At 37.3% G+C, this 25,128-nt stretch overlaps 1 protein-coding gene across 2 annotated transcripts; it reads right to left on the bottom strand.

The window, feature by feature from the left end:
* Positions 1-3,145: 3,145 nt before the first annotated feature.
* IMPA1 (inositol monophosphatase 1) lies at positions 3,146-24,373 on the bottom strand. 2 transcript variants are annotated; one of them, XM_079902065.1, is made up of 9 exons: positions 23,916-24,373; positions 20,857-20,919; positions 20,344-20,477; positions 18,425-18,529; positions 17,191-17,236; positions 14,858-14,966; positions 12,928-13,036; positions 5,718-5,869; positions 3,146-4,851 (listed from the first exon to the last, which is right to left on the bottom strand). In XM_079902065.1, the coding sequence occupies exons 1-9, from the start codon at positions 24,294-24,296 to the stop codon at positions 4,736-4,738; spliced, it is 1,215 nt and encodes a 404-aa protein (XP_079758191.1). In that variant the 5' UTR covers positions 24,297-24,373; the 3' UTR covers positions 3,146-4,735. The 2 variants fall into 2 exon arrangements, with proteins under 2 accessions (XP_079758191.1, XP_079758192.1); XM_079902066.1 differs by having other exon boundaries at positions 20,857-20,974; positions 23,916-24,000.
* Between the last annotated feature and the right edge of the window lie 755 nt (positions 24,374-25,128).

Genomic DNA, 25,128 nt, shown 5'->3' with positions numbered 1-25,128 from the left:
GGAATATGAGTTGATCCACAATACAGAGTAATTCAATTTATGAAAAAAATCCCCCTGGTTTTAATACTATGTTATTAAACTCAAATACTGGCTAATAAGGCTATTTGAAGGAAAAAATCAAATATTTCAGAGATAAAAAATGCTTAACGTAAGATGATTCCCTATGTATAGTTTGCCATCTAGTGTTAATTTGTGGAAATAAAAAAGGCTGGTACAATAATTTTCAAATCTGTCTCACTCGGTGGCAGAGGGATGACTTAAAGCAACATTTCAAGTTTAAGACATCAAATTATATCATGAAACCTTCTGAGGTTTGTGGAGCTGAGGGAGTGTGTGGGCAGGTGAGTTGGCTACTTCTAAAACATCGGTTACTTCTGGGAAGCAGTACACTGGAGCAAACAGTTCCCAATTTGCGCTACCCTGAGAATCACCTGGGAAATTTTTTAAAAATACAGATGGCCAGGCCACTCTCCAGACCTAGTAAGTCAGATTCACTCCGTGAGACTCATGTCCCAGGTGATTCTAACGTATAGCCAGGAAGAGGACCACTGGGTGGTGGGTTAAGACTGTGGACTCAGCTGTATCTCTACATGAGTTCCACCACTTAGCTGTATGGCCTTGAGCAGGAAAATTGGTTTAATAACATCTATGTGCCTCAGTAAAATGAGGATAATAACCTCTCCTGGGGTTATTGTGAGAATTAAATATGATCATGAATGAAAAGCCCTTAGCATAATTTATGGTACTTTGGGCTCAACAAATGCTAACTATTAATAACAATATTTATTATCAGGATATTTTATGAGTTATTTAAGGGAATAAACAACCTAAGGGACATAAATATATAACATGGAATACTAGAAATTAGAACGTGTGACTATGGCCTATTTCTATTCTTCTTAAACTGGAAGATTTGTGGGATTTAATGCTGATGCCTGGCACAGCCTGAGGGTCAGCCACTCCCTGAGAAGCACGTGACTTCATATTCAGTACTGACCTCAACTTTATAAGTTATTCCAAATCATTCCTAATTTCTGTTCTATTCCTATTCCTAACTGGGTTCAAAATGCCCAATTCCCTAGTAAATTTCACTTGTCCTGCTTGGGTCAGATGTCATCTCATGAATTCATCAGGGGGCAGAACCATATCACCTACAGACATGGTAACAGTAGGGACAGCCCTGTGTGTCGGGGGCAGTTCCCAGTGAAAGGGGAATCATTGTGACTTAGAGGTATCTTTACAATCATAAAAAGTGATCAGTATTACTGTAATAATACTGGACAGAAAGAATATCATCTGAAAAGTCTCAGAGGAGTCCAGTGAAGAGCAAGTGTTTGTTTGGCTGGAGTATTCAATGGGAATATTGGGGGGTGGGGAGAGGGGAATATTATGAAAAACTTGGTTTTGACAAATTGGAATGGAAGACTAGTGGAAAGGACACATCAAATATAACAGATTCTTATTTGAGAGGATGGGGTAGGGAGGGAATGTATATAGGACAGTAGCAGAAAATTATGAGCAGAAAATTAATTGGTTTGGTTAGAGACATGTTGGGCTGATAAAAGTAGAGGGCATTCAGAAGGGACCGTCCCGCAAGGAGACGGAGATGAAGGGTAAGAACTCACAAGGGCAATGCGGGCACTAAGTTAAGATCTGGATTTGGGACTCAGCACAATGGTTGTGATAGCTGAAGTCAGGGACATGAATGAGTTTCCTGAGTGACTCGATAGAAGCGGGGACCAAGAATGGCTCTCTAATAGCACAGTATCTTCACCAGAGGAAGAAGAGTCAGCAAATAAGACTGACAAGAAGTGGATAGAGGAGAATTGACAAATGTAATTTTAAAAACACAGAGAACGGGTGAGATGAAAAACTACAGAGAGGTCAAGTAAATTAATAGCATAAAAGATCTGGCTTCTTTAAATTAGGACATCACTGGCCACTTCAAAAAGGGCAGAACCTTTGGACTGATAGAGGTGGCCAGGTGCTTCACATCCTTATCAATCCTTGGTATCATTCGGGGTTTGTTGGAACTTGATATGTAGGAGTTATTTATATACGCTGGATATACTTTGTCAGGTGTATGTATTACACTCTGTGGGTTGCCCTCTGACTGTCTGGTGTGTTTTGATGGAAGAAGTTCCTAATATTAATGTAGCCCAATTAATCAATTATTTCCTTTATGCATAATGCTTTTTGTGTCGTATTTACCAGTTCTTTGTCTACAAAGGTCAGGAAGATATTCTCCTCTGCTATCTTCTAGAAGCAAAGGGAAGCCACAGAAGGACGGCCATGCAGCATATCTAGCCAGGAACCAATCAGTCTAGAAGAAAAGGAAAAGGGTCCCAAAAGATCTATCTTCAAGAGGAAAAGAAAATAGTACTAATAGAAGAGAATACCTGATTATGGTTGAACAATGGAAAACAAAAAACACTTACAGTCCTGTGGAAAAGCTGTCAACTTCAGAAAGAACAAAAAGTTGCACAGGAAAGAAAATGTCATCATAACACACTACAAGTTAGCAGTGAATAAAAGTCCTAAGTTAAACACTGAATATAAATTTAACAACAACAACAAATAATAGATATCACTATACTAGAAGAATAGAAAGGAGAAGCTAAAAGTAATTCATGGAGTTAAGAGTACAAAATCCTCATCTTCCATAATAGCAAGTTAATAGATAATTAATAAAGTCAATAAATAAAGATGTAACAGAATATGTTTATCTTTTTTTTTTTAAGATGGAGGTAAATACCAAAAGAAACTACTTAAAGAGTTTGGGGAGATCAACTTAGGGGTGAGGTGGAATGGGATAGGAAAATGTTGCTTTTCCTTCTGAGCTCTGTATATTATTTGAAATTTTCAACTATGTGTATATATTAATTGGATAACAAAAGAATTAATTTTTCCAAATGAGGAAGGGTAAAGATAGGGGGTTATGAACTTGAAGCAAATAGAAACAATTTGAAATGATTATTTTTTCTTTCTTTAAACATTGTATCTTAGGCTCTAGATTAGATCTTGAAATGAAGGACAACTGAGTCAAAATGATATATATCACAGGCAAACTACTGACCCAGACATTGTAAATCATTTCTAGGAATAGCTAGTAATTCATACTGAATCCAAAGAACACTTCACACATAAGTACATGATAGAATGAGCTCATTTTTTATTTTAAAAAGGAGGGGTGTTCAAGTGTGTATATTTTATATGTGTGTGTGTGTGTACACTTTGGAAGACTATAAACCCTGACTATAACATATATATACTTTTTAGTTAAAATTTTATTTATGATCATATTCTTAATCACAATATATTTAATTGCAAAACAACCTGTCTTAGAATACTACAGTATGAGATGCATTTGACCAACAGTACAAATACAGTAATTATAATACTCAAATCTTAGGTTCATAGATATTTAATGTATTAGATGTGCACGACAATTAAAAAAAAAAACAATCCTGTCTTGAAAACTTTATAGAAGCACTTCTCTTTTCATCAAATATAAGGCTCACATGAGCCTATAACAAAACTTAATACTGTTCATGTGTCAAAGGACAAGGCTAAGCAATAAGTTATTCTTTTAAAAGTATCTATGAACCAGAACAATTTTCTTTTTGAGTTTGAGAAGCCAAAGACTATTAAGGAATATTTTAAGGCTGAATAGAATCAACAAAGGTAAATTAGGAGATTGGGAAGAAAGAAATAGTTCAATATTAACAAAGCAGGATATCTGCCAGGTTCCTGTGCTCAGCCAGATCATCTTGAAAACATGAATTTTGAGTTTAGTAAAGTGTCATACAGTATCTAGTTACATCAGATACCTGATGGAAGTGCTTTTCTGAAACTGTTTCTTCTCTTTTATATATGGACTTTAAAGAAATCCAAACAAATACTGCAATGCAGTGTTTTGAAAAACATATAAACTGCAGAAATGCCCACAATAACAAATGATATCAGGAGGTACAGTAACTGAAATATATCAGGACGTATAGGTACAGTTAATTGAAATGGCATGGTAATGTGAAATGTTAAAAGGAATGGTAATGTGAAATATAAAAAGGATGACTAGATAATTTCTACTTCCATTCTGAAGTAAAATTACAGAACGATGAGCTCATTACTTTATGTAGCAACTAGGAATTGCTACCGTTAAAATATTAATTCTTTCAATGCTTATTTTTGGATTGCCTACTATTTAACAGGTACCATGTTTGGTGCTACACTGATTAATAAAACACGGTTCTCTGCAAAGAAAGAAACCTTGGTCTAGGAAGTACTCATTATATACTTCTTACAAATTTAGTTAAGTATGGCTTTTGGAACTAAAGAAAAAAAATTTTCCAAAAAGTTAACTTTCTAATTAAGAATGCATATGCACATAAATAGTTAAGTCAAGGTTTCAGAGGCTCATAAATACTTAGAAACTCTAAATTGCTAATTGACTATTTCAGTTGATGTGATACCTGTCTCATCAACTGCCTGCATATTTTTCCCAAAGTACATTCTTAACACGCAAAAATTTTTAAAACAATGCAACAAACATTTCAGCCATTCTTGCATACCTACTCTTAGTAAAATACAGAACAAGTTGCAATTTTTAATCTGGACATCGACGACAATTTAAACCAATCATATTATTCAAGTGAAACAGATGTCCTGAATTTTGTAACACCATCAGCAAACCTTGAGAGATGCAACTGTGATTGAATGTGTGAAGCTGTTAGAATTAATCTTCATCATCTCTTTGAAGAGGTATTATCTGAATTTCTTTGGCTATCCTTTCTCCTAATGTCTTATTGTTTGAAGCAATTATTCTTCGTGACATCAAATCAAATGGTCCACCTAAAATCAAATATGGAACATGGTTATATCCTGTACAAAAGTAATTCCTATAAAACTTGCATAACAATATGTACTATGGTCAATCATAACATTTTAATACTTTCGACTATCTTTAAAAAGATCTATGCTGTCACATAACCATAATGTTTAAGCTTTGATTATACATAAATGAGTTTCTAAGCACCTTCTTTTAGTAAATACCAGTTGTGGAGGGAACTGGTATCTCAATCACACTAGTCTGGAAAATGTCATCTTTTCTCTATTTCACCTTTTGTGTGTTCTATTTCTTCTTTTTATTACTCTTATTACCTCTTTAATGTTTGGGAATCTATGGACAGAAAGTCTGACTCCAATGCATTTTCACACCACTCTCCTTCCCATTTCCTTAATACTTTGCTGCCTTTCTCCCAGGCCACTGATGAATTATTTTAACCCAGGTTTACTCTTTTAAAAATCTCACCACCAGCACAGAGGAAATACGTAGCCCGTCTAGGCTCAAGGCAGAAAGTGATGGTGGAGGAAGTCCATGTTCAACCACCACCATGGTCACCATTCAGAGAACTCTTGGTACAATTCTCAGATTCAGTGACCTTCTTGACTTTTTCTATAGCCTCTCAAGAGTTCCTGATACTCATACTTGAAGAGGCTAAGCCATTTATCATTATTAATTCCATGTTACCATTAGCTTCTTATCCTTGCCTCTATCTCGCAATGTTTGTTATTTTGATTGTGTAGAAAATTACTGGCTTTTTTTGCCTTAAGAGCTGAGGTATAACATGTAACAAACATTAAAGGAAAAAAGCCATATATAGAGGAAGGTCCAACAGATATGGAAAGAAAAATGCTTTACTGTCCCATAATTTTACCTGTTACATCCAAGAGTACTCCACCCGCTTCAGTCACAATAACACCAGCACCTGCTACATCCCAGCAGTGAATTCCCATTTCATAATATGCATCTGCAACTCCAGCTGCCACAAGGCACATATTAAGAGCTGCTGTTCCAACACCTCGGATCCTAACAAATAACATTTTAAAAATAAGATAGAAAAAGAAATTATTTCAAATAAGGCATTCCTCCTTAACTTCAGTTTCTTTTAAGTGTTGCCTGATGCAACAGTCATGATGCACTATATAAATGACAAAACTAATCCTTATGAAGCAATCATTTGTAACATAAACTTTAAAACAAGGATATTTTGGGGAAAAAAACTGAAGAAAATGCTATAATTCTACTATCATGGTATGCATGTATATTCATCGTGGTCTAAACCCAGGGACAATAGCCCCACAATACAAGTAGTTTATAGAAGGGTGAAAATGTACTCCCGGTCATCCCCAACTGCATGGGCATCAGTACGCGTGACCAAAGAGATAACAGCACTGGTGGGCTCTGCTTAGATCTAGCCCTGCCTGGAAAGATTATTTCAGGTTTGCCTTCTCACAGTAGCTTTTCCTTGGAAATATATCAAGTTAAGGTAAGTACAGACATTACTTTATTAGCCATTATAATAATAACTGATTCAGGAAAGAATCATCAATAAACGTTAGGGCTTCCCTGGTGGCGCAGTGGTTGGGAGTCTGCCTGCCGATGCGGGGGACGAGGGTTCGTGCCCCGGTCCGGGAAGATCCCACATGCCGCGGAGCGGCTGGACCCGTGAGCCATGGCCGCTGAGCCTGTGCGTCCGGAGCCTGTGCTCCGCAACGGTAGAGGCCACAGCAGTGTGAGGCCCGCGTACCGCAAAATAAATAAATAAATAAATAAATAAATAAAATAAATAAAAAATAAACGCTAAAATGAGTGGATGACTGATATTTACATATCAAAGTATCTCCCTATGAGATACACAATAATTACAATGGGAAAGATAGCAAGATCATTACCAAGTGATCAAAGTTAATATTCAATAATGGGACAAAAAGGTACCATGTGCCTCCTGATATAATGCACTGAGAAGGAAATAACAGTACTTCTGTAGCATTCCTGCCCCAAATGCATAACCCAAATCTAATCATGAGGAAACCCAACAAATTCAAATCAAAAGGCATACTATAAAATAATTACCCTATGTTTTTCAAAAATGTCAAGGTCATAAAAGATAGACTAAGCAACTGTTCCAGGTTAAAAGAAATTGATGAGAAATGGCACCTAAATGCAGTGTATGATCCTGGATTGGATCTTGGATTAGAATTCTTTCAAAATATGAAGTAAGTCACTATATTAGATAATGTATCAAACTTAATTTCCTGATTTTAGTAATTGTGGTTATGTTAAAGAATGTCCCTTTTATCAAAAATATACACACTGAAATGTTTAAGAAAAAGAGGTCATCATGTCTGTAAGTTACTACTTTCAAATGGGTTTTACTCAAGCTTCTTTTTTAGTTGTTTAAACCTCTGAAAATAAAGCAGTCAGGTCTGTTCACTGAGTTCCTTCACTATTTATTTTTAAAGAAATAAGGGGATTCCACATATGAGTGATATCATATGATATGTGGAATCTAATTTTTAAAAATGAAACAAATGAACTTACTTACAAAACAGAAACAGACTTACAGATATAGAAAACAAGCCATGGTTACCAAAGGGGAGACACAGTGGGAAGGGATAAATCAGGAGCTTGGGATGAACATACACACACTGGGATGAACATACACACACTACTATATGTAAGACAGATAACCAACAAGGACCTACTGTACAGCACAGGAAACTCTACTCAATATTCTGGGATAACCTATATGAAAAAAGAATCTAAAAGAGGATGAATATATGTATATGTATAACTGAATCACTTTGCTGTACACCTGAACTAACAAAACACTGTAAATTAACTATACCCTAATAAAATTAAAATAAAAAAAAGAAATAATGGGAAATTGATCACTAATGTGGTATTTGTTTAGTTTCTTAAAAATAAAAAAAGTACTGCACCTGAGTACATCCTTCATGCCAAAGCAATTTTTCTTTTTTAAAAAGGATCAGAATTACATGATGCCTTGATTTCAAATATATTTTACTGCCTATATTCTTACTATATATCAAATTTAAGAAAGAACTAGCAACCTCAATAAACTTCCATAGGTGTTTGACTGCTTTCCAAATATATAAACCCAAATTAACTTTAGTGGCTTTTTTTAGTTTATAAATAATGGTGTATTTTCCTCCTCTTCTCAAGGGTATGTGATAGTTCACATCTCATGTCATAGAAAGAAAATACCAAGATCGCTCACAAATTATCTCTTGGTATTCTATTCAAACATAGAACCCTAGGCTGGAAGAACAATGCTATATAGGCAGTTCTTCCAGCACAGCATATAGGGTATGCTTCTGTCTACTTTTGATGTGTATCAATGGCTCTCAGTCAAGAGGTCTTTTGATCAGAAAGCATATTCTTTTATGGACAAATATTACTAAATATTATTAATTACCAAATAATTGAGGCTGTGGTCTAGATTTTGCATATGTGTACTGAATTCTATGTTTGTCTGATCCTCCTATACAGCTAGGATGGTATAGAGTAAAAAAGACTATCTTCAGAATCACAAAGATTTGAGTTTGCTCCCCTACTCAGTTGCTTAAAAACTATAATTTTGAAAAAGTTTCTTCTTCAAATTTTAGCTTTCTTGTCATCAAAATGGAAATACCAACTTACCTTGGCTACGGCTGCAATGATTAGAAACAACAGACGTAAAGCACCTAGCAGAGGGCCTAGCATATAAAAGAGCCTCAAAAAATAGTAGCTATACTTATGAAGAAATTATTCCCTAAAGCATGATACCAGAAAACATCATTAAAGTAAACAAATACAGTGCATTTCATTAAACAAATCCCCAAAAATTACACAAAGGAAATTGACCCATAATGATTTACTTTGCCTCATAAATGTCATTTATAATTAATATATAATTATACTTCAATTTAAAATAAAAGGAGGTGGTATCTCTTGGGACAAAGTAAAGGAAAAGCAGGAGCTAAGAGTGAAAAAATTAAAGATCCTGAGAAATGAAAGAGAAACAAGAAATGCCAATCCTCACCTCCCACCACCACTTAGCAGAAATTCATAACAGAACCTATACAGAAGGGTAGAACTGACAGGATAAGGAGCTCTGAAACCAGGAACCCAGATCGCAAAGTGAACAGAGATAGAAAAAGCAGACACATCCACACAAATCTACTGTGAAACATCAGACATTGCTAATAAAAGTGTTTGGGGTTTTTTTGTCTCATCAAGTGTCTCTGCAAAAAATTAAGCACAGAAATGAACAAAACAAAATAAAACAAGGAAAAAATAAAACAAGAGATGACTGAACTCAGAAAAGAAGTGGGACAAAAAAGACAAAATTCTATCAGAGAAGAAGACTAAATTGCAAGGTCCCCTAAAGAGAACAGATGCAAATGAAAACTTAATAAAGGGCAGTGAGGAAAAGCGATAAAAGAAAGAAGTAAAATGGGTCAGAGAGAAAGTGGCTGCAAGTGAAGAAACAAAGAAGATTTAATGTTCCTGCTGGTGTCTCTGAAGAAGAAAATGAAAACAGCAGAAGTGAACTAATACTTAAAACTAAAACTCAAGAAAACTTTCCAGAAAAAAAAAAAAAAAAGATATGAATCTACCTGTTATAGGGAGAAAACATCCCAGAATGAGCAATTCCAAGATATACCATTATAAAAGTGTCAGCCATGGAAGATTAAAAGAAAAAAAATTTTCTCAGAGCCTCCAAGTAAAAAATGAAATAATTTAAAAGCCAAGAAGATTAAATTGGCATCAGATTTCTCATAACATACAAAGCAAGGCAACAGTATAATAGCATTTTTTTTTTTAATTTGGGTTTTTTATTTATTTACTTATTTTAGTTTTGGCTGTGTTGGGTCTTCATTGCCACGCACGGGCTTCCTCTAGTTGCAGCGAGCGGGGCTACTCTTCATTGCGGTGGCTTCTCTTGTTGCGGAGCAGGGGCTCCAGGCACGCGGGCTTCAGTAGTTGTGGCATACGGGCTTAGTTGCTCCACGGCATGTGGGATCTTCCTGGATCAGGGCTCAAACCCGTGTCCCCTGCAATGGCAGGCAGATTCTTAACCACTGCGCCACCAGGGAAGCCCTGTAATAGCATTTTTAAGAAATGTACTTCAGGACTTCCCTGGTGGCGCAGTGGTTAAGCATCCGTCTGCCAACGCAGGGGACATGGGTTCGATCCGTGGTCCGGGAAGATCCACATGCCTTGGAGCAACTAAGCCTGTGCACCACAACTACTGAGCCTGCGCTCTAGAGCTCACGTGCCACAACTACTGAAGCCCGTGCACCTAGAGCCCGTGCTCTGCAACAAGAGAAGCCACCACAGTGAGAAGCTCACACACCGCAATGAAGAGTAGCCCCCACTCACCGCAACTAGAGAAAACCCACGAAGCAAAACGTAAGTAAATAAAAAAATAATAAATTTCTAAAAATAGAAGAAAAAAAAGAAATGTACTTTATACTTTCTTTCACTAAAGATGTTCTATCCAGCCAAGCTGTCTTTCACGTTTCAAGACCATAGAAAAACAGTTTGGAATGTGCCAGACCTCATGGAATACTGTGTACATGTGCCCTTCTCAAGGAATCTACTAAGAGATGAGCTTCATCTAATCTAAAGGTGATTGGTGTTAAATCAAAAACAAACAGAGACCAGCCTTGAAAATTCCCTGAGCAGACAAAACCAGTTTAGTCATGCAAACAAAGCTTAATTTAGCATATTTTGCAAAACTAACTCAACCTGGGTCATTTCTTGCTTATGCTTCTGGAAATGACAAGCAAAACTTAAGTTGTTTCTCAAGGCTGATATGAGGTAACCACTAATCAATTCCCTACCATTTAAAAAAATTCTATTATAGCCAATCACTGTGAAGAATAAATAGTCACTGCTTTCTCACTTTATAAGCTGCTTTATAACAATATATGCCTGAGCCTCATTTCATGTTTTGGTCAGGGTGTTCCTGGTTTGCAAACTGTCTTTTTGGTGTGTGCACAATCAACTTTTACTAATTATACTTCAGTGATTCGCTGGTTTTAATTCTGTTATTTATGAACTTTTGACACCAGGAAAACTTCATGGAAGGACTGTGAGCATTTTATAAAGTCAAAAACTAAGACCACAGGATGGGACCGTGGGTGAAAGAATATGTAATAATAATACGTCTGACAAAGTAGAAAGAATGCAACTTAAAAAACTGGATGAAAAGGGTGAGAAAAAGGGGAAAGTAGAGTAAAATCAGTGAATGTCATATAGGTAACAGGCGGAAGCCAAAACGTTCTGGAGCCTTTACAGAGAGTAAATGGTCAAGTAAGAAAAGAGAATATTAAGAGCATTATAAAGAGTTTTAATATAAAAGAAACCCACAAGAATAAAATTGAACCTTTCACAAATTTCTATTTCTAAAAAAGAAAAAAAGCAGAGGGGATACACCAAATAAATACAGTAACTATAACATAATATACAAAGTAATTACAATGTAAGATAATACAACAGAATTGAGACCAAACAAAACGGTCATATCAATAAATGAGCAAGCCTACCTTTTTTATGGAAAGAAAAAAGATTTTCAAATTGATTATAAAGCAAAACTCCACTCTATGATGTATTCAAGAGATGCACTTAAAACTCAGTGATTCAAAAGGACTAAAAATAAGAGTGGACAAAGATTTACCAGGCACAATTCTGATGTCAAAGCAGATTTCAAGTTCAAACATCAAAGTACAATACAGAATGTACTTTTGTTTCAGTGCATATGGAAGTTCCACAAAAATTGATCATATACAGGGCACAAGGAAAACATAAAGTTCCATAATATATATTTATTACAATGTAATAAAACTACAAATTAAAAATGAAATTAAAAAAGCAAAAAAAGTCATTTCCTCGTGGAAATTTAAGAACACAACTCTTGGGTGAAAAGGGAAATACAAACAGAAGTAACAAATTTTGTGAAAATTAATTGAAAGGAAAACACATCAGAATCTATGGGATACATTTAAAGCAGTAATCAGATAAAAATTCATAGCCTAAATACTTATATCAATAAAAATCAAAGCATAAAAATAAATTCTCTACTTAAAAAGGAAAAATAAAGGAAACAACAAAATGAACAAAAAGAAAGCACAATGATGAAAATAATAAAGCAGAGGAGAAAAACAGTAGACCAGATTAATAAGCAAAATCCTGGTTCTTTGAAAAAACATAAAATAGACAAACCACCAAGTAACTTAATCAAGACTTTTTAAAAAGAAGAAAGCACAAATATACAAAATAAGAAATGATAAGGGGGAAATAACTACTGATACAGAGAGGCCAGAAATAAACTATAAGATTCTACCTTGTATACCTCCATGCAAATAACTTGAAAACTTAGAGGAAGTGGGTAATTACTTAGGCTGTGGAAATGTTCTGGATTAAAGGTGGCTAAAGAGACATGGCAACTAAACATAATACTGACACTAGACTGAATCTTGCACTGGAGGAACAAAAATGCTATAAAAGACATTATTAGATCAACTGACAAAGCTATATATGTATGGATGGTAGACTAGATAAAGAGCAAATTCATGAAGTCAATAATTGTACTGTGGTTATGGAAGAGAGTATCCTTATTCTTAGGAAATAACAAACTGAAGTATTTAGGGGTAAAGAGCCATGATCTAAATAATTTACCATGAAATAGTTCAGGGAAAGAAAGGAGTATACACAAACACACACACACACACATACACAGAGAGAGAGAGAGAGAGACAGACAGACACAGAGAAAAGAAGGAATGATAAAATGATAAAGCAAACGGGGTACAATGTTAACAATAGGTGAATCTGGATAAAGTGTATACTCCTGTTTCTTGTAGTTTTTTATTTCCGAAAATTTTGTTAAATTTGAAATTATTTTCAAATAAAAGTTTTAAAAATTACATTATAAAATTAGAATTACGGTACTGATCCCATGTCTATTAATTAAAAATTTCATTTCTAAAGAAAAATTCATTCCTTAGAATGTCAAATTATCTATAATGTTAACATAGAATGTTCAAATTTTGGGAAAAAGTGAAAAGAGCTTACCCATGGATGGGAAGGCAAAGAAGCCTTTCCATATTAGAAAGAATAATTCTCACAGTCTCTGGTGTTCTGGAAGAGCCCAACTCTGTCACCAAGAGTGATTTGGTAACATCTAAAAGAAAATGTTTTAAATAATCATTAGAGTTTATTAAAAAGAATTCTGATAAAAAATTTGACACTTGTAACTCAGAACAAATTGGACATTTTTATTCCTCTTTCTAGTTGTATCATATCTGTTTCTTTCTAAGGCTTTAAATATTAAAATACTTATCAATTTATTATCTTTTAGTTATTTTATCATCATTTTTATAATCATCAAAAAGAGTCTAGCTCCTTACACCACCCCCCCAAAAGTACAGAATATAACCAATCTGCCTGCATGCATGACACATTTAGTGGGAAACGAGCAAACGCCTTACATATTTTTTTTTAAAGTGGAATCTAGGGGGCTTCCCTGGTGGCGCAGTGGTTGAGAGTCCGCCTGCCAATGCAGGGGACACGGGCTCGTGCCCCGGTCCGGGAAGATTCCACATGCCACGGAGCGGCTAGGCCCATGAGCCATGGCCGCTGAGCCTGCGCGTCTGGAGCCTGTGCTCCGCAACGGGAGAGGCCACAACAGTGAGAGACCCGCGTACCGCAAAAAAAAAAAAAAAAAAAAAAAAAGTGGAATCTAGAAATTAAATAATTTATATATAGATTTGAAAAAGACAAAAATTAAAATTAAATGGTAGCACTGTTGGCAGGAATGTAAAGTGGTGCAGCCATTATGGAAAACAGTATGGAGGTTCCTCAAAAAACTAAAAATGGAGTTGCTGTATGATCCAGCAATCCCACTTCTGGGCATATATCCAGATAAAACTATAATTTGAAAAGATACATGCATCCCTATGTTCATGGCAGCACTATTTACAATAGCTAAGATGCAGAAACAACCTAAATGTCCATCAACAGATTAATGGATAAAGAAGATGTGGTATATACATACAATGGAATATTACTCAGCCATAAAAAAGAATGAAATAATGCTATTTGCAGCTACATGGATGGACCTAGAGATTATGATACTAAACGAAGTAAATCAGAAAGAGAAAGATACCACATGATATCACTTATATGTGGAATCTAAAATATCATGCAAATGAACATATCTACAAAACAGAAACAGACTCAGATATAGAGAACAAACTTGTGGTTGCCAAGGGGGATGGAAGGATTGGGAGTTTGGGACTAGCAGATGCAAACTATTATATACAGAATGCATAAACAACAAGGCTTACTGTACAGCACAGGGAACTATATTCAATATCTTGTGATAAAGCATAATGGAAAAGAATATGAAAAAGAATATATATATGTATAACTGAATGTTGGGTTAGTTTCTGCTATACAGCAAAGTGATTCAGTTATACATATATATGTATTCTTTTTCATATTTTTTTCCATTATGGCTTATCACAGGATACTGAATATAGTTCCCTGTGCTATACAGTAGAACTTTGTTGTTTATGCATCCTATATATAATAGTTTTATGCCTCATTTTTAATGATTCCCAACTTGAAGTGCCTTTTCCCCCTCAATTTACTAATAACTGGGCCCAATGGCATCAGAACAAAGGAATTCTACAAAGAATTTGAGATGCAGTGGCTGAAGCAATAAAACATGAAGGCCATGAGGGCAGAGAGTCATTCTTACTCATCTTCCTCCCCAGCCCCTGACAAAACGCAAGCCTCAAGTGTCTTCTGCTCCATCGCACTTGCTTCCCCTGCTTCCACTACTACATCCAAAATTGTGGTCACAATTAAAAAGTACAGAGAAAACAGACACAATTTATGAATCAGTTAACACTTGGAGAGCTCTACAGGTTAACATTCAAAAACAGTAGCATACGAATACATAATATCAATCACACCAAAAATTAGAAGATAAACCAACCTTCTTGGCGTGAAACCTGTAGTTTTTGACCATTACAAAAGGCACCTTTTCCTTTCCGGCCAGTATACATCTTATCCTCCATGCAACTGTATACAATTCCAAATTCCATCTGCAGAAGGAAAACAAGTTTCCTTTACCAAACCTGAGTATTCTTTCTCATGTCATCCATACTTTTTCTAAGAAAGTAACAAGAAAATCTGGTATACCAATAATGTTTTCAAATGGCTAAACCATGGGATATTTAAAATGCTAATTCCCAGCTTAGTCAGAGGAAAGAAGTCATCAGACCTAAACATTTGACTCCTGTCTCATCCATTTCTAAATTTAAGGGCACCCACCTTGACCTCTCTCCTTCCTGCCTCAGATGAAGACAGGTTGCTCCTGTTTTCTAGGGTGAATTCTTCTTCCTGTTAAACTTCTCTGAAAAACTGCTCCATCAACTGATCCCTCCTCTCTTGGACTTTCATTCCGGGACTTCTCGCCAAATTTCTTCCTCTCTCACAAAACCTTCAAAACATTACCTTCTCCTTTTCTCTTCACTGCCAAAGAGTGGTCTAGACTTTGCATCTCCCATTCTCTTACTACACTACAATTTGGCTTCTTCCCTGATCACGCATATCAATGCACTCTTGCTGACCAAATGCGTCTTCTGAAGATTTGGAGACTGCTGACCATCACCAGTTAATCCCATACTCCGTGTTCCTGGCAGTATTCTCCTAGACCTCCTACTACACTCACTGATCTGTCTTGGTGTCACAGTTTCTTATGACCTTCTTCTCTGCCTAACCCCTAAAAGTTGTGTTCCCCAGAGTTTTTCATTCTTCCTCTTCTTCCATTTCCCTTTTAGCTCTCTCGATTCTTACAGGTTTGTTCTTTCCAGTCCACAAATTCAACTACCTCTCTAACTGTGGCTCCCACCAACCCCATCTTAACAGGTCAGTAGCTGTGCTTCAGAACCTAGGCTTGCAGAAACCTCAACTGAGGAGGTCAAACTCACTCACTACCTGATCACTCACACCTCATTCCTTCCCCATTAGTCACTTCCTTCCAATTTTATCTTGAAAACACTTCCTGATTTTTGGCATTTCCTCAGCCATTCTCCCCACCTCCATCTGAGTTCAGAATCACCTGCCCCTCTGGTGTGACCTCTACATTGCTGGAAATATCTGTCACTCTGCACTTAAAAACCTCTACTGGTTTCCTACCACCTAAAAACAAAATCTAAATGTTCTGACATGGACAGGCCACGGTGCCTCACAGCAAGACCACAACTAACTCACCTCATTGGTTCTGCTCCTGCCATTTCTAGAGGTTTGCCCACAATGAACATCTCACCGTTCCCCACACACATCATGCTCTTCTCCAAACTGTTCTTTCTGATTAAAATGTTTTCCTTTTCTTCTTTATCTGGCAAACCCCTAATTTGCTATGACCCAACTCACATGACCAAATTCTAAGACCCATTACATTTAGTATGAAGATTTCCCCAAACAACTCCTGGCAGAATTGGTTACACCCTCTTCATGTTCTCATAGTATTTTTTTTTTCACAGTTCCACCACATATTACCTTTATCTGTTCACACGTGTAACTTTTGCACTGAACTGGGAGTTCAACAGCCCAGGGCTGATTAAATGAGAAATGCTCACCTATCTCCCTTTGAATGTTCTCAGTGATTAACACAATCCTGTGCCTAAGATTTCATTTGCACTAATCTGTGTTTTTATTTTCAGAGATTTCTTAACTCTCTTGTGTACATGCTGATCAAATATATCGCAAGCCCCTTGAAGACAGTTATAAGATGTTAGTAAACATCATTCGTGTTTTGATCAATCAAATACCCAAACAGCATGGAAATGCAACAGGTAGAGATTGTACTCTACTGGGCTTTAGATACAGCAAGTGTTCAGGTTCCTGAACATAGTCTGCCTTTTCTAACCATGCTTGGCCCCTTTCACTTCCTGATGTTTCCCTTCACAATGCTTACTAAAGCATTCCTAGCTCAAAGCACACCTCTTCCATTAAGCATTTCAGACCCTACATCAATGCCTATCTTATCTGACTCTATCATATATATAATGGTGATTAAATACTGAATCATATTTCAGTTATTTGTGTGCATTTTTTCCTTGTAAAATCTTCTCAGAAAACATTACATTTTCTTCACTGGAAAAAGTATCATGACAAGTTTAACAGTTCTGGAGTTTATTTCAAAATAATGCAGCTACATAAATTGCATAGAGACAAACCTAAATTTATTATGGAGACACATTTACTCTTTTCTCAGAAAATGAGAGCAAGGCATTTTACCAACCATAAATTTAAACGACATACCTTTTTATTAACAACAAAGCCAATTGAAACAGCTACAAAAGGAAATCTTTAAAAAAAAACACACACATAAATTTATCAAAATAGAACTTATTTTCAACAAACGTGTTTTCATAATAAAACTGCTTACAATTTTTTTCATGTGAACAGTCTTATCCCTCCTCCCCCAGAACTGTGCGTACAGTATGCAACCCTTCGTGTAAATCGTAGGGGATGGGGAGGGTAGAATATACAGATGCATACATACAGGATGCTTCTACAGGCATGAGACATCTCTGAAAGGATTCACAAGAAGCTGATAACAATGGTCACCTCCAGAGATGGGTCCTGAGAAGCTGGGGTCAGAAGTGGGAAGGCCACTTGGCACTGTATGCCATTTCATACAATTTAAATGTAGAATTCCATTAATATAGTTTTAATTTTAACAAAAATGGGATCATACTATATATTATAATCTTCTCTATGTTACATAATATTATGAGCATCTTTCCACATTAACAAAACGATTCTACATCTTAGCTTTATGGCTTTAACAATTCTATTAGTAAAGATACGTACAGCTAGCTACATGGTAACTTCAAATATAACAACTATGTGTCATCCCACCAAACTAGGCTACTCATTTGAACTCTCACTGGCAATTCTATCAGGCTTTCTTCTAAATATCCTGAGTTATATACTTACTTTGTGCCAGGCACTAGAGTAAGTTCTTATATAAATGTACAACTCATTGAGTCCCATCAACAAGCAATTCTATGAGGCAGGTACCATTAATGTGCCCATTTTATAGAATGAAAAAAAAAAAACTGAGGCCTAGAAAGATTAAGCAACTTGCTCAAGGTCACAATTCACACATCCTAAAACCCATGCTCTTTTTAACAGTTTTTTTCTCCTGGATTGAACCCATTCTATATAGACAACACTCCAGTATTGAGTTAGTTATTTCCTTAATTGATCTCAAAGGAGCAATGTTGCTTGCATACATTTTTATGTGGTTTCAACAGTGAGAAAAAGAATAGTAAACAGGGCACTTCCCTGCACAAGACAAGTCTACAACATTAATACTTCATCACCTCTTCCATAGCTGATGAAAATTATGCATAATACACTTACAAACTACTCTACAATCTACACAGTTCTCTAAAGTATATATGTTTGTGAACAAAAAAAAATATCCAACAGTCCATTCAGTTAATACAGTAACAGCAATTACAATATTAAAATTTTTAAAACATACCCATGTACAAAGTTAGTTGTTCCATCAATAGGGTCAATGATCCACGTAGGGCTGTCAGTTAAAATACTTTTTTCTCCAGCTGCCACAGATTCCTCACCAATGAAACTAAAAACAAAAATGACAAACTCTGAATCTTTACATTGCTTTCAACAATTTTCAAACCTTAAGCTACCCAGGGTCTACTATAAAACATAACAAAAGTCCGTACACTACACTTTTCTATTGTTTTTCCTGCAGACTGATGAAAGTGAGAAAGTTTTACTTCCCCCAGAACAAAGTCATGTGAAAAATAACAGAATCTGAAATTCTCAAATGTAATGCCAGGATAAGTGAAGGCACACATGCTGAAAAGGGAATTTGTTGCAGATGAGAACTTACTAAGGAAATGTGGAGGTTTTAAAAATAAGTCCACAGATTCTCTCATACTCCTCTCTTCAAGAGGTAGAGCCTAACACCCTTTGCCTTGAGTGTGAATTTGGACTTAGTGACTCGTTTCTAACCAATAGAACAAAGTGGAAGTGACAACGTGCAACTTGGAAGACTCGTTCACAAAATGGCACTGAGGTTTCCATCTTATTCACTCTATTTCTTCCTCCCTCCCCTTCCCTCTGTTGCTCTGGGGGAAGCCGGCCACCATGTTATCAGCTGCTCTGTGGAGAGGCCCAGATGGTAAGGAACTGAGCGGAGCTGCCGCAGACAACCCATGAGGAACTGAAGTCACCAACAATCACATAAGTGAATGGCCCCTTCAGCCCCAGTTGAGCCTGAGGTGACCCACAGTTTGACTATAACGTTACGCGACCCTGGCAAGAACAACACAGGCCAGCTACTACCACATTCCTGACCCTAGAAAACTCGAAGATAATAAATGTTTGCTGTCTAGAGCTGCTAAGTTTTTAGGGTAACTTGCTATACAGCAATAGATAATATACAGAACATTAAATAAGTCAATGAGAAAGCAAATCACCCACCAAAATTACTGTGTCTACATGCTTTCCTAAAACACGCTACACAGTAAATCTCAGGTGAATTCTGTAAATGGTGTCTGAGTTCACTGGATTTCTTCTTTCCGTTGCTACTTTCTTTTTTATTTATGTCCTTTATTCAATACTGAACAGTCCTAATAATCATTATCATAATTTTCTTGTATCTCTTTTTCTCTTGGCTATAAACCCTTTCATTGAGAAGACATATATTTAGCTTTAAACATTTTTTTTCTCCTCAGTGACTAAAATACCAGGAATGGCCAATGGCATGATCACGAAGAAGTAGAGAATGACAATGTTAAACCCTTAAAATGATGACAATATTTTGGTTATATTTCTGTGCCTATAAGGAAAGCCCTGATTTTAGTATTTTCTCTCAAACTCCTTAAAGCTACCATGACTGTAGCACCTAAAAAAGTTTGCAATATAGAGAATAAAACTGAACTTTTAAATCTTGTCTATGCCAGCCACTTGTCACGTCAACTTCCCAGCATCCAAACACTCCTCTTACTATAAAGGAATCCAAATAGCCCCTGTTCACTGCTCCCTGGAAGTGTGAGCTTAGGCAAACAATCTCAGTTCAGCTAGCAGATGTTCTTGCCCAGGATTTGTAATCTTGAGCTAATGGGGTAAAGATATCCAAAGTGAGCAGGGTCAGGAGTGAGGCTACCAGCAGCATCTGAAGCAATGGCTCCTAACCCTAACCCTAACCCTAACCCTAACCCAATCCTAACCAGCTCTGCCTTCCTCCCTGGTTCCCACCTGAGCCCTGCTCTCAGGGCTCCTGAGCTGCCCAACACCCTCCAAATAAATTCCCGTTCAGCTTAAATTAAGTATAGTCAATTACTGAGTCTAAAATCAAAACCTCTGTCTAGTACTATTGACTCCAACCTAGATTTCATTTTTATCACAAGAAATTGAAATAAGAAATACCTGTGAGATGGATACTTTTCCTTTATGGAAGAGATAAGCATTTTTTCAACTTTTTGGTCAGTAGCAGTTACCAAATCAACTGGAGAACTTTTGATCATAATATTCATTTCGTTTTTTAGGGCTTCACGAGCCATCTAAAAAGATTTTTTGGTAAGCAAATAGGAAAAGCATAAGTCATTTTAAATCAAACTAAAAGATGAAATACAGAAATGGTTTGAAACATTCAATCTGTCTTAAATGATATTCTTAAATATTTCTTACCACAGTGTAAATAAAATAAATCCTTAGGGGTTATGACCTTCTAGGTATAAAATCATAGAATCTTACATCCTATTTTAGATTCACAACTGTCATCACAAAAAGTGTAGTCACATAAAATTAAACTATCACTCCACTAAAGTTCAATAAAATGAAAACAAATACAGATTAATCAAAGTATATGTTTTGTTTAACAAGGCAACCACACGCTGTCCACATCCAACACATCATGGCTGAAAAGATTTCAGGCCATACCTCTCCAGCCTGTCTTGCTAGGGTTACTGCATAATCCATGCATTCCTGCCAAGGATCAGCCATCTTCGGAACAGATTTAACACGTACAAAGATACAGCAGTTACAAATCTCTAAAAATCTTAATCATAGAATAGTTAGGTCACAAAAACAGCTCAATTTGCAAAATACTTTTATTCAGGATTCACCCTCTACCTGATTCTAGAGTTCAGTTTTTTTCAGTATTCACTCACAGGTCCATTAAGAAACACTTTTTATCTAAATTACTTCACTTCTATTGTAGAAACATTTTCATAACAAAAAATTTTATTCTATAAAATTTTATTTTATTCATTTTATTCTATAAAATTTTATTCTATAAAAGTGTCTCCCAAAGTGCCCATACCATACATTTTAAAAAACAGCATTGGTCTAGGGAATGGAGAAGAAAGGACACAAGAAATATCTTAAAAGACAGGTGCATGTTTGGGTTAAGAATAAAGTGAAAATTAGAGAAAGAACACAGGGAACACAGACAGTTTTCAGTATCTGCAGTTTTGGCATCCGTGCATTCCACTAGCCACAGATAGAAATTAAAGAAGCTTTGAAGGGAAGGGGTAGAAGGCGCATGTACTAATTGAATGTCAGGTAGTTCAGTACTTCATACATGCAAATTTATTTTTAATGAGGTTGTAAAGATGAAGAACTTAAAGCTCAGTGATTATAAATAATTTGCTTTATTAGACAGATGACCCAGTCAGAATTCGAACTCAATTCTGAATTTAAAGTCCACTGCTCTTTCTATCATAACATTCTGAGGAAAGAAAATTCCAGGACTAAAAAAATAACAATAAAGTAAAAAAGGAATTTCCCCAAGTTTCAGAGAGGGAAAAAAACAACACATTTTTGTCTTCTGAACTGTCCAGCTTTCCACTGACTTCTGAAGAGAAGACTAAACTAACTCACCACTGGCTTGACCACACTCTCAAACCTGTACCCAGGACAGTGAAGCTTTTCAAGCTGTCAGACTCAGAAAAATGTGGATCATTTATAAAACAACCCTAATTTTGTCATCTTTATATTTGAGAATAACTTACACAGAGTTTCACCTTGAAGACTGGTCGGAAATCCCGATCATGGTGCTCACAGTATAGGAATGGGGAGGGGAAGAGAGGGAGGGGAAGGGAAGGGAGGACAAAGGACAGATACTTTGAGCTGTTTCTGCTAGTTGCTTCTTCTTCTTGATATGAGCGTTTAAATAATTTTAAAAGGAAGCCACTTTTTGAGTTATAGGAGTAACTGCTTAGAGCACTTCAAGAATTGTTTCCAAACTTTTTTTTTCATTCTTACTTACTCCCATTTCTTTCTTCTAGGCTTAAACAGAACTAGATGTTCTCACTATGAATCTGCTTTCTAGCCAGAAACTTTGCTTAAGCCATTCATATCTCCCTGTACTAACAGCACTGATATCTCCTACCAATTTTTCCAGGCTCACTTCAAAAGCTACCCTTTCTTCTAGGGATTCTCCACCCAGAAGTCATAATCTGTTTAACCATTCAAGAGCTATGTGCTGAATATCTATTATATGCTGTGCAATGCATCACAGTGAAGAAAAACAGGCAGAGTTCACACTTACTCTCTAGTGGGTAGTCAGGTATTAATCAAAAAAAAAAAATCACAGACCACATGCAACATCACAAATGCAATAAAGGCTACGCAGAAGTGCAATGAGAAGCATGTAACAGGGGAACTCTGACCTGGTCTTAGGTACCAGATACGGTTTCCCTAAGAACATGGTTCAACCAAGATTTGACGGACAAGAGAATAGGTATTAACTAACTCAACTGCAGGACTCCTGGTATGTGAAGAGCAACTGAAAGGCCTAAGTGTGACAGCTCACAGATCAAGAGAAATGGGGGAGGGGTGAGGCCGGGGGATAGTAGGGCTCATCCCCAGCGAGGCCTTAGAGGTAAGATTTTGATTTGAGAGCCATGAGGAATCACTACATTGTGGCTGCTAAACAGAATGGATTAGAGGATGGAGAGAAGAGTAGACAGTGGGGATATTTGCTTTGGGAGGTAAAGCTGAGGGCACTTAGCAATAGATTGGATATGGAGTATGAGGGAGAGGAAGAGTTTAATGATGCCCAGATATCTCACTTTGGCAACTGAATGGATAATGATGACATTTACTGAAACACGGAGCAATAGAAGAGTCAAATTTGGGATCTGGGTAGGAGGTCGGGAGAACAAAAGTTTAATGAGTAGAGGATGAGGAACCTTTGTGAAACCAAACGAAGATGTCAATTAGGCAGCGGACTGTATGCATCCTGACCTCAGAGGAGAGGTATGACCTGCAGATTTAAATATGCAAGTCACCTGAGTAGGCAACAACTGAGTCCTGAGTCTGAATGACATTCCTTAGGAGGGAACATGCTATGAGAAGCTCAGAGGACACCCAAGCCTGGAAGACCCCATAAAACTTTGTACACCACTCTTAGGGCACTCAGGAATGTTTTCCTTACATTTCGGTCATTTGCGTGCATGCCTTATCTTTCCAACCAGTTTTGAGTATATCTCAAAAGGAACACATTTTGTTCACCTTCACTTTCTCAAAGACAAACACATGAAACATTTTCAACTTTTTCTGACCTGGTTCCCACCTTCCCTGCGGTGGGAGCCATGCCACCTTCCTGCCACCTGTCCCCAGCAGCGGGACTGCGGACAGCACGGGATCAGGGGCTTACACCGGGACTACACGCCCCTGGACTCTCTGAGCTTCTTTGGAATCGATAAAGTGAAAAAGAGGGAATTATTCTACACAAGCTGCCGCAAAGGTTCAGCGAGATCCCGGGGGCGAAACCGCTACACACGCAGGGACCGTTCCTGGTGTCACTCGGCCGCGGCTCAAGACAAAACAGCAGGGGTGAAGGCGCCCCAACTGCGGCCTCTGTCGCTGGGCGCCACCCCGCACCGCTGACCGAGCCCACCCACTCCAAACCACTCCGGAGAGCCGCCCGCGCCCGCAGCGCCCGACGACCCCGCCCAAGGGCTGGTGCGGGATCGCAGGAAGGAAGGTCTCACCTCGGGGTGAAGAGCTTGAGGCTCGCTAGGATACCAGCCGCATCCAACGCTGGCCTCTTCCGGAGAGAGAGGAGGGTCAGGCTGGTAACGCCTCCGACAGGAAGTCCCGCCCCTGCAGCCCCGCCCACGGGGTTCGGGTTCTTCTGGCCCCACCCCACAACGGAGCATAGCCCTCCAACCCCCGACTCCCTGCCCCACCCCCAGACCCAAGCTGCGCTGTTGATCGCTTCCCGACCCGTCCCCCTCTGCCTGGTCCTTCCAGATCTGACCTCTTCTTTTTCGTCTGTGGTTCTTCTGACTTTCTTTCTCCTGCCTGTACATTCTTCTGTAATTTAAAAAAAATTCCTTTCCTCTATTTTGCCCATCCTTTATGTCTTCCATTCCTTCCAATTTTCCTGTTTCCCTTTCTTTGTCCCAGTCTTTTATTCCATACTACCCTTTTGGCAAAACACAAACTGGAGATACGACTCTAGCTTTGCAACTTTTATTTGTTAAAACTATGCTGGGTAAACCTACACTATATACATATTGTAGGGGTTCATAACGGAGCGTCCCCCAAATGTTCCATTTTTGAATGAGGATTATTTTGAGCTAAAGGCAACTGAGACCTGGTGAGTGCAAGAGAAAATACTCTCCCTCCCTTAACTACCTAGAAGAATTTAAACTGGAAATTTTTCTCAGAAAAGAGTTATTATTGGAGATATGCTTTATCTAAAGGGCCCCATCTATATGGTAGGGCAAATATCTAATTACCAAACATCTGCTTTTCTTCTTATCATCCTCCTGTCCTTGGAAGCCCCAGGCCCCCATCTCATTTCCTTAGCTCAGGATGGCATGTAGTCCTCATTTTACTTTTCTGCCTCTGACCCTCTCATGCACGTGGGGTCTCTGGCCCCTTTATGTGTGGGGGATTCTCATATGTATAAAATTAAATTTGATTTTCTCCTGTTAAATCTATCTCATGTCAATTTAATTCTTAGACCAGCCAGAAGAACTTAGAAGGTTTCCTAGAGGAAAGTTTTCTTCCTCCTCAACAATATACACTATAGTAAACCTATGATAGGTAGACAGACAGACATTTATTGGCCAGAACCAACTGCCCCTATTCTCAATAATTCATTTGGTAACCATGTAGTGAGGACTTACCATGCTTCAGGCACTTTTGTTTTCATATGCATTATTTTACTTAAAGGTTGCAACAGTTCCATGAGAA

This window comes from Stenella coeruleoalba (assembly GCF_951394435.1).
Source record: "Stenella coeruleoalba genome assembly, chromosome: 17".
NCBI classification, from domain to species: domain Eukaryota; kingdom Metazoa; phylum Chordata; class Mammalia; order Artiodactyla; family Delphinidae; genus Stenella; species Stenella coeruleoalba.
This window is presented reverse-complemented; position numbering and strand designations above follow the sequence as displayed.

Coding starts and splice junctions, on each gene's coding strand:
- IMPA1 (XM_079902065.1), bottom strand. CDS start 24,296: ATGGAAGACATAAAGGATGGGCAAAATAGAGGAAAGGAATTTTTTTTA. Junction 20,920..23,915: donor CTCAAGCTCTTCACCCCGAG/GTGAGACCTTCC, acceptor TCTGTTCCGAAG/ATGGCTGATCCTTGGCAGGA. Junction 20,478..20,856: donor TAGCAAGACAGGCTGGAGAG/GTATGGCCTGAA, acceptor AAATCTTTTTAG/ATGGCTCGTGAAGCCCTAAA.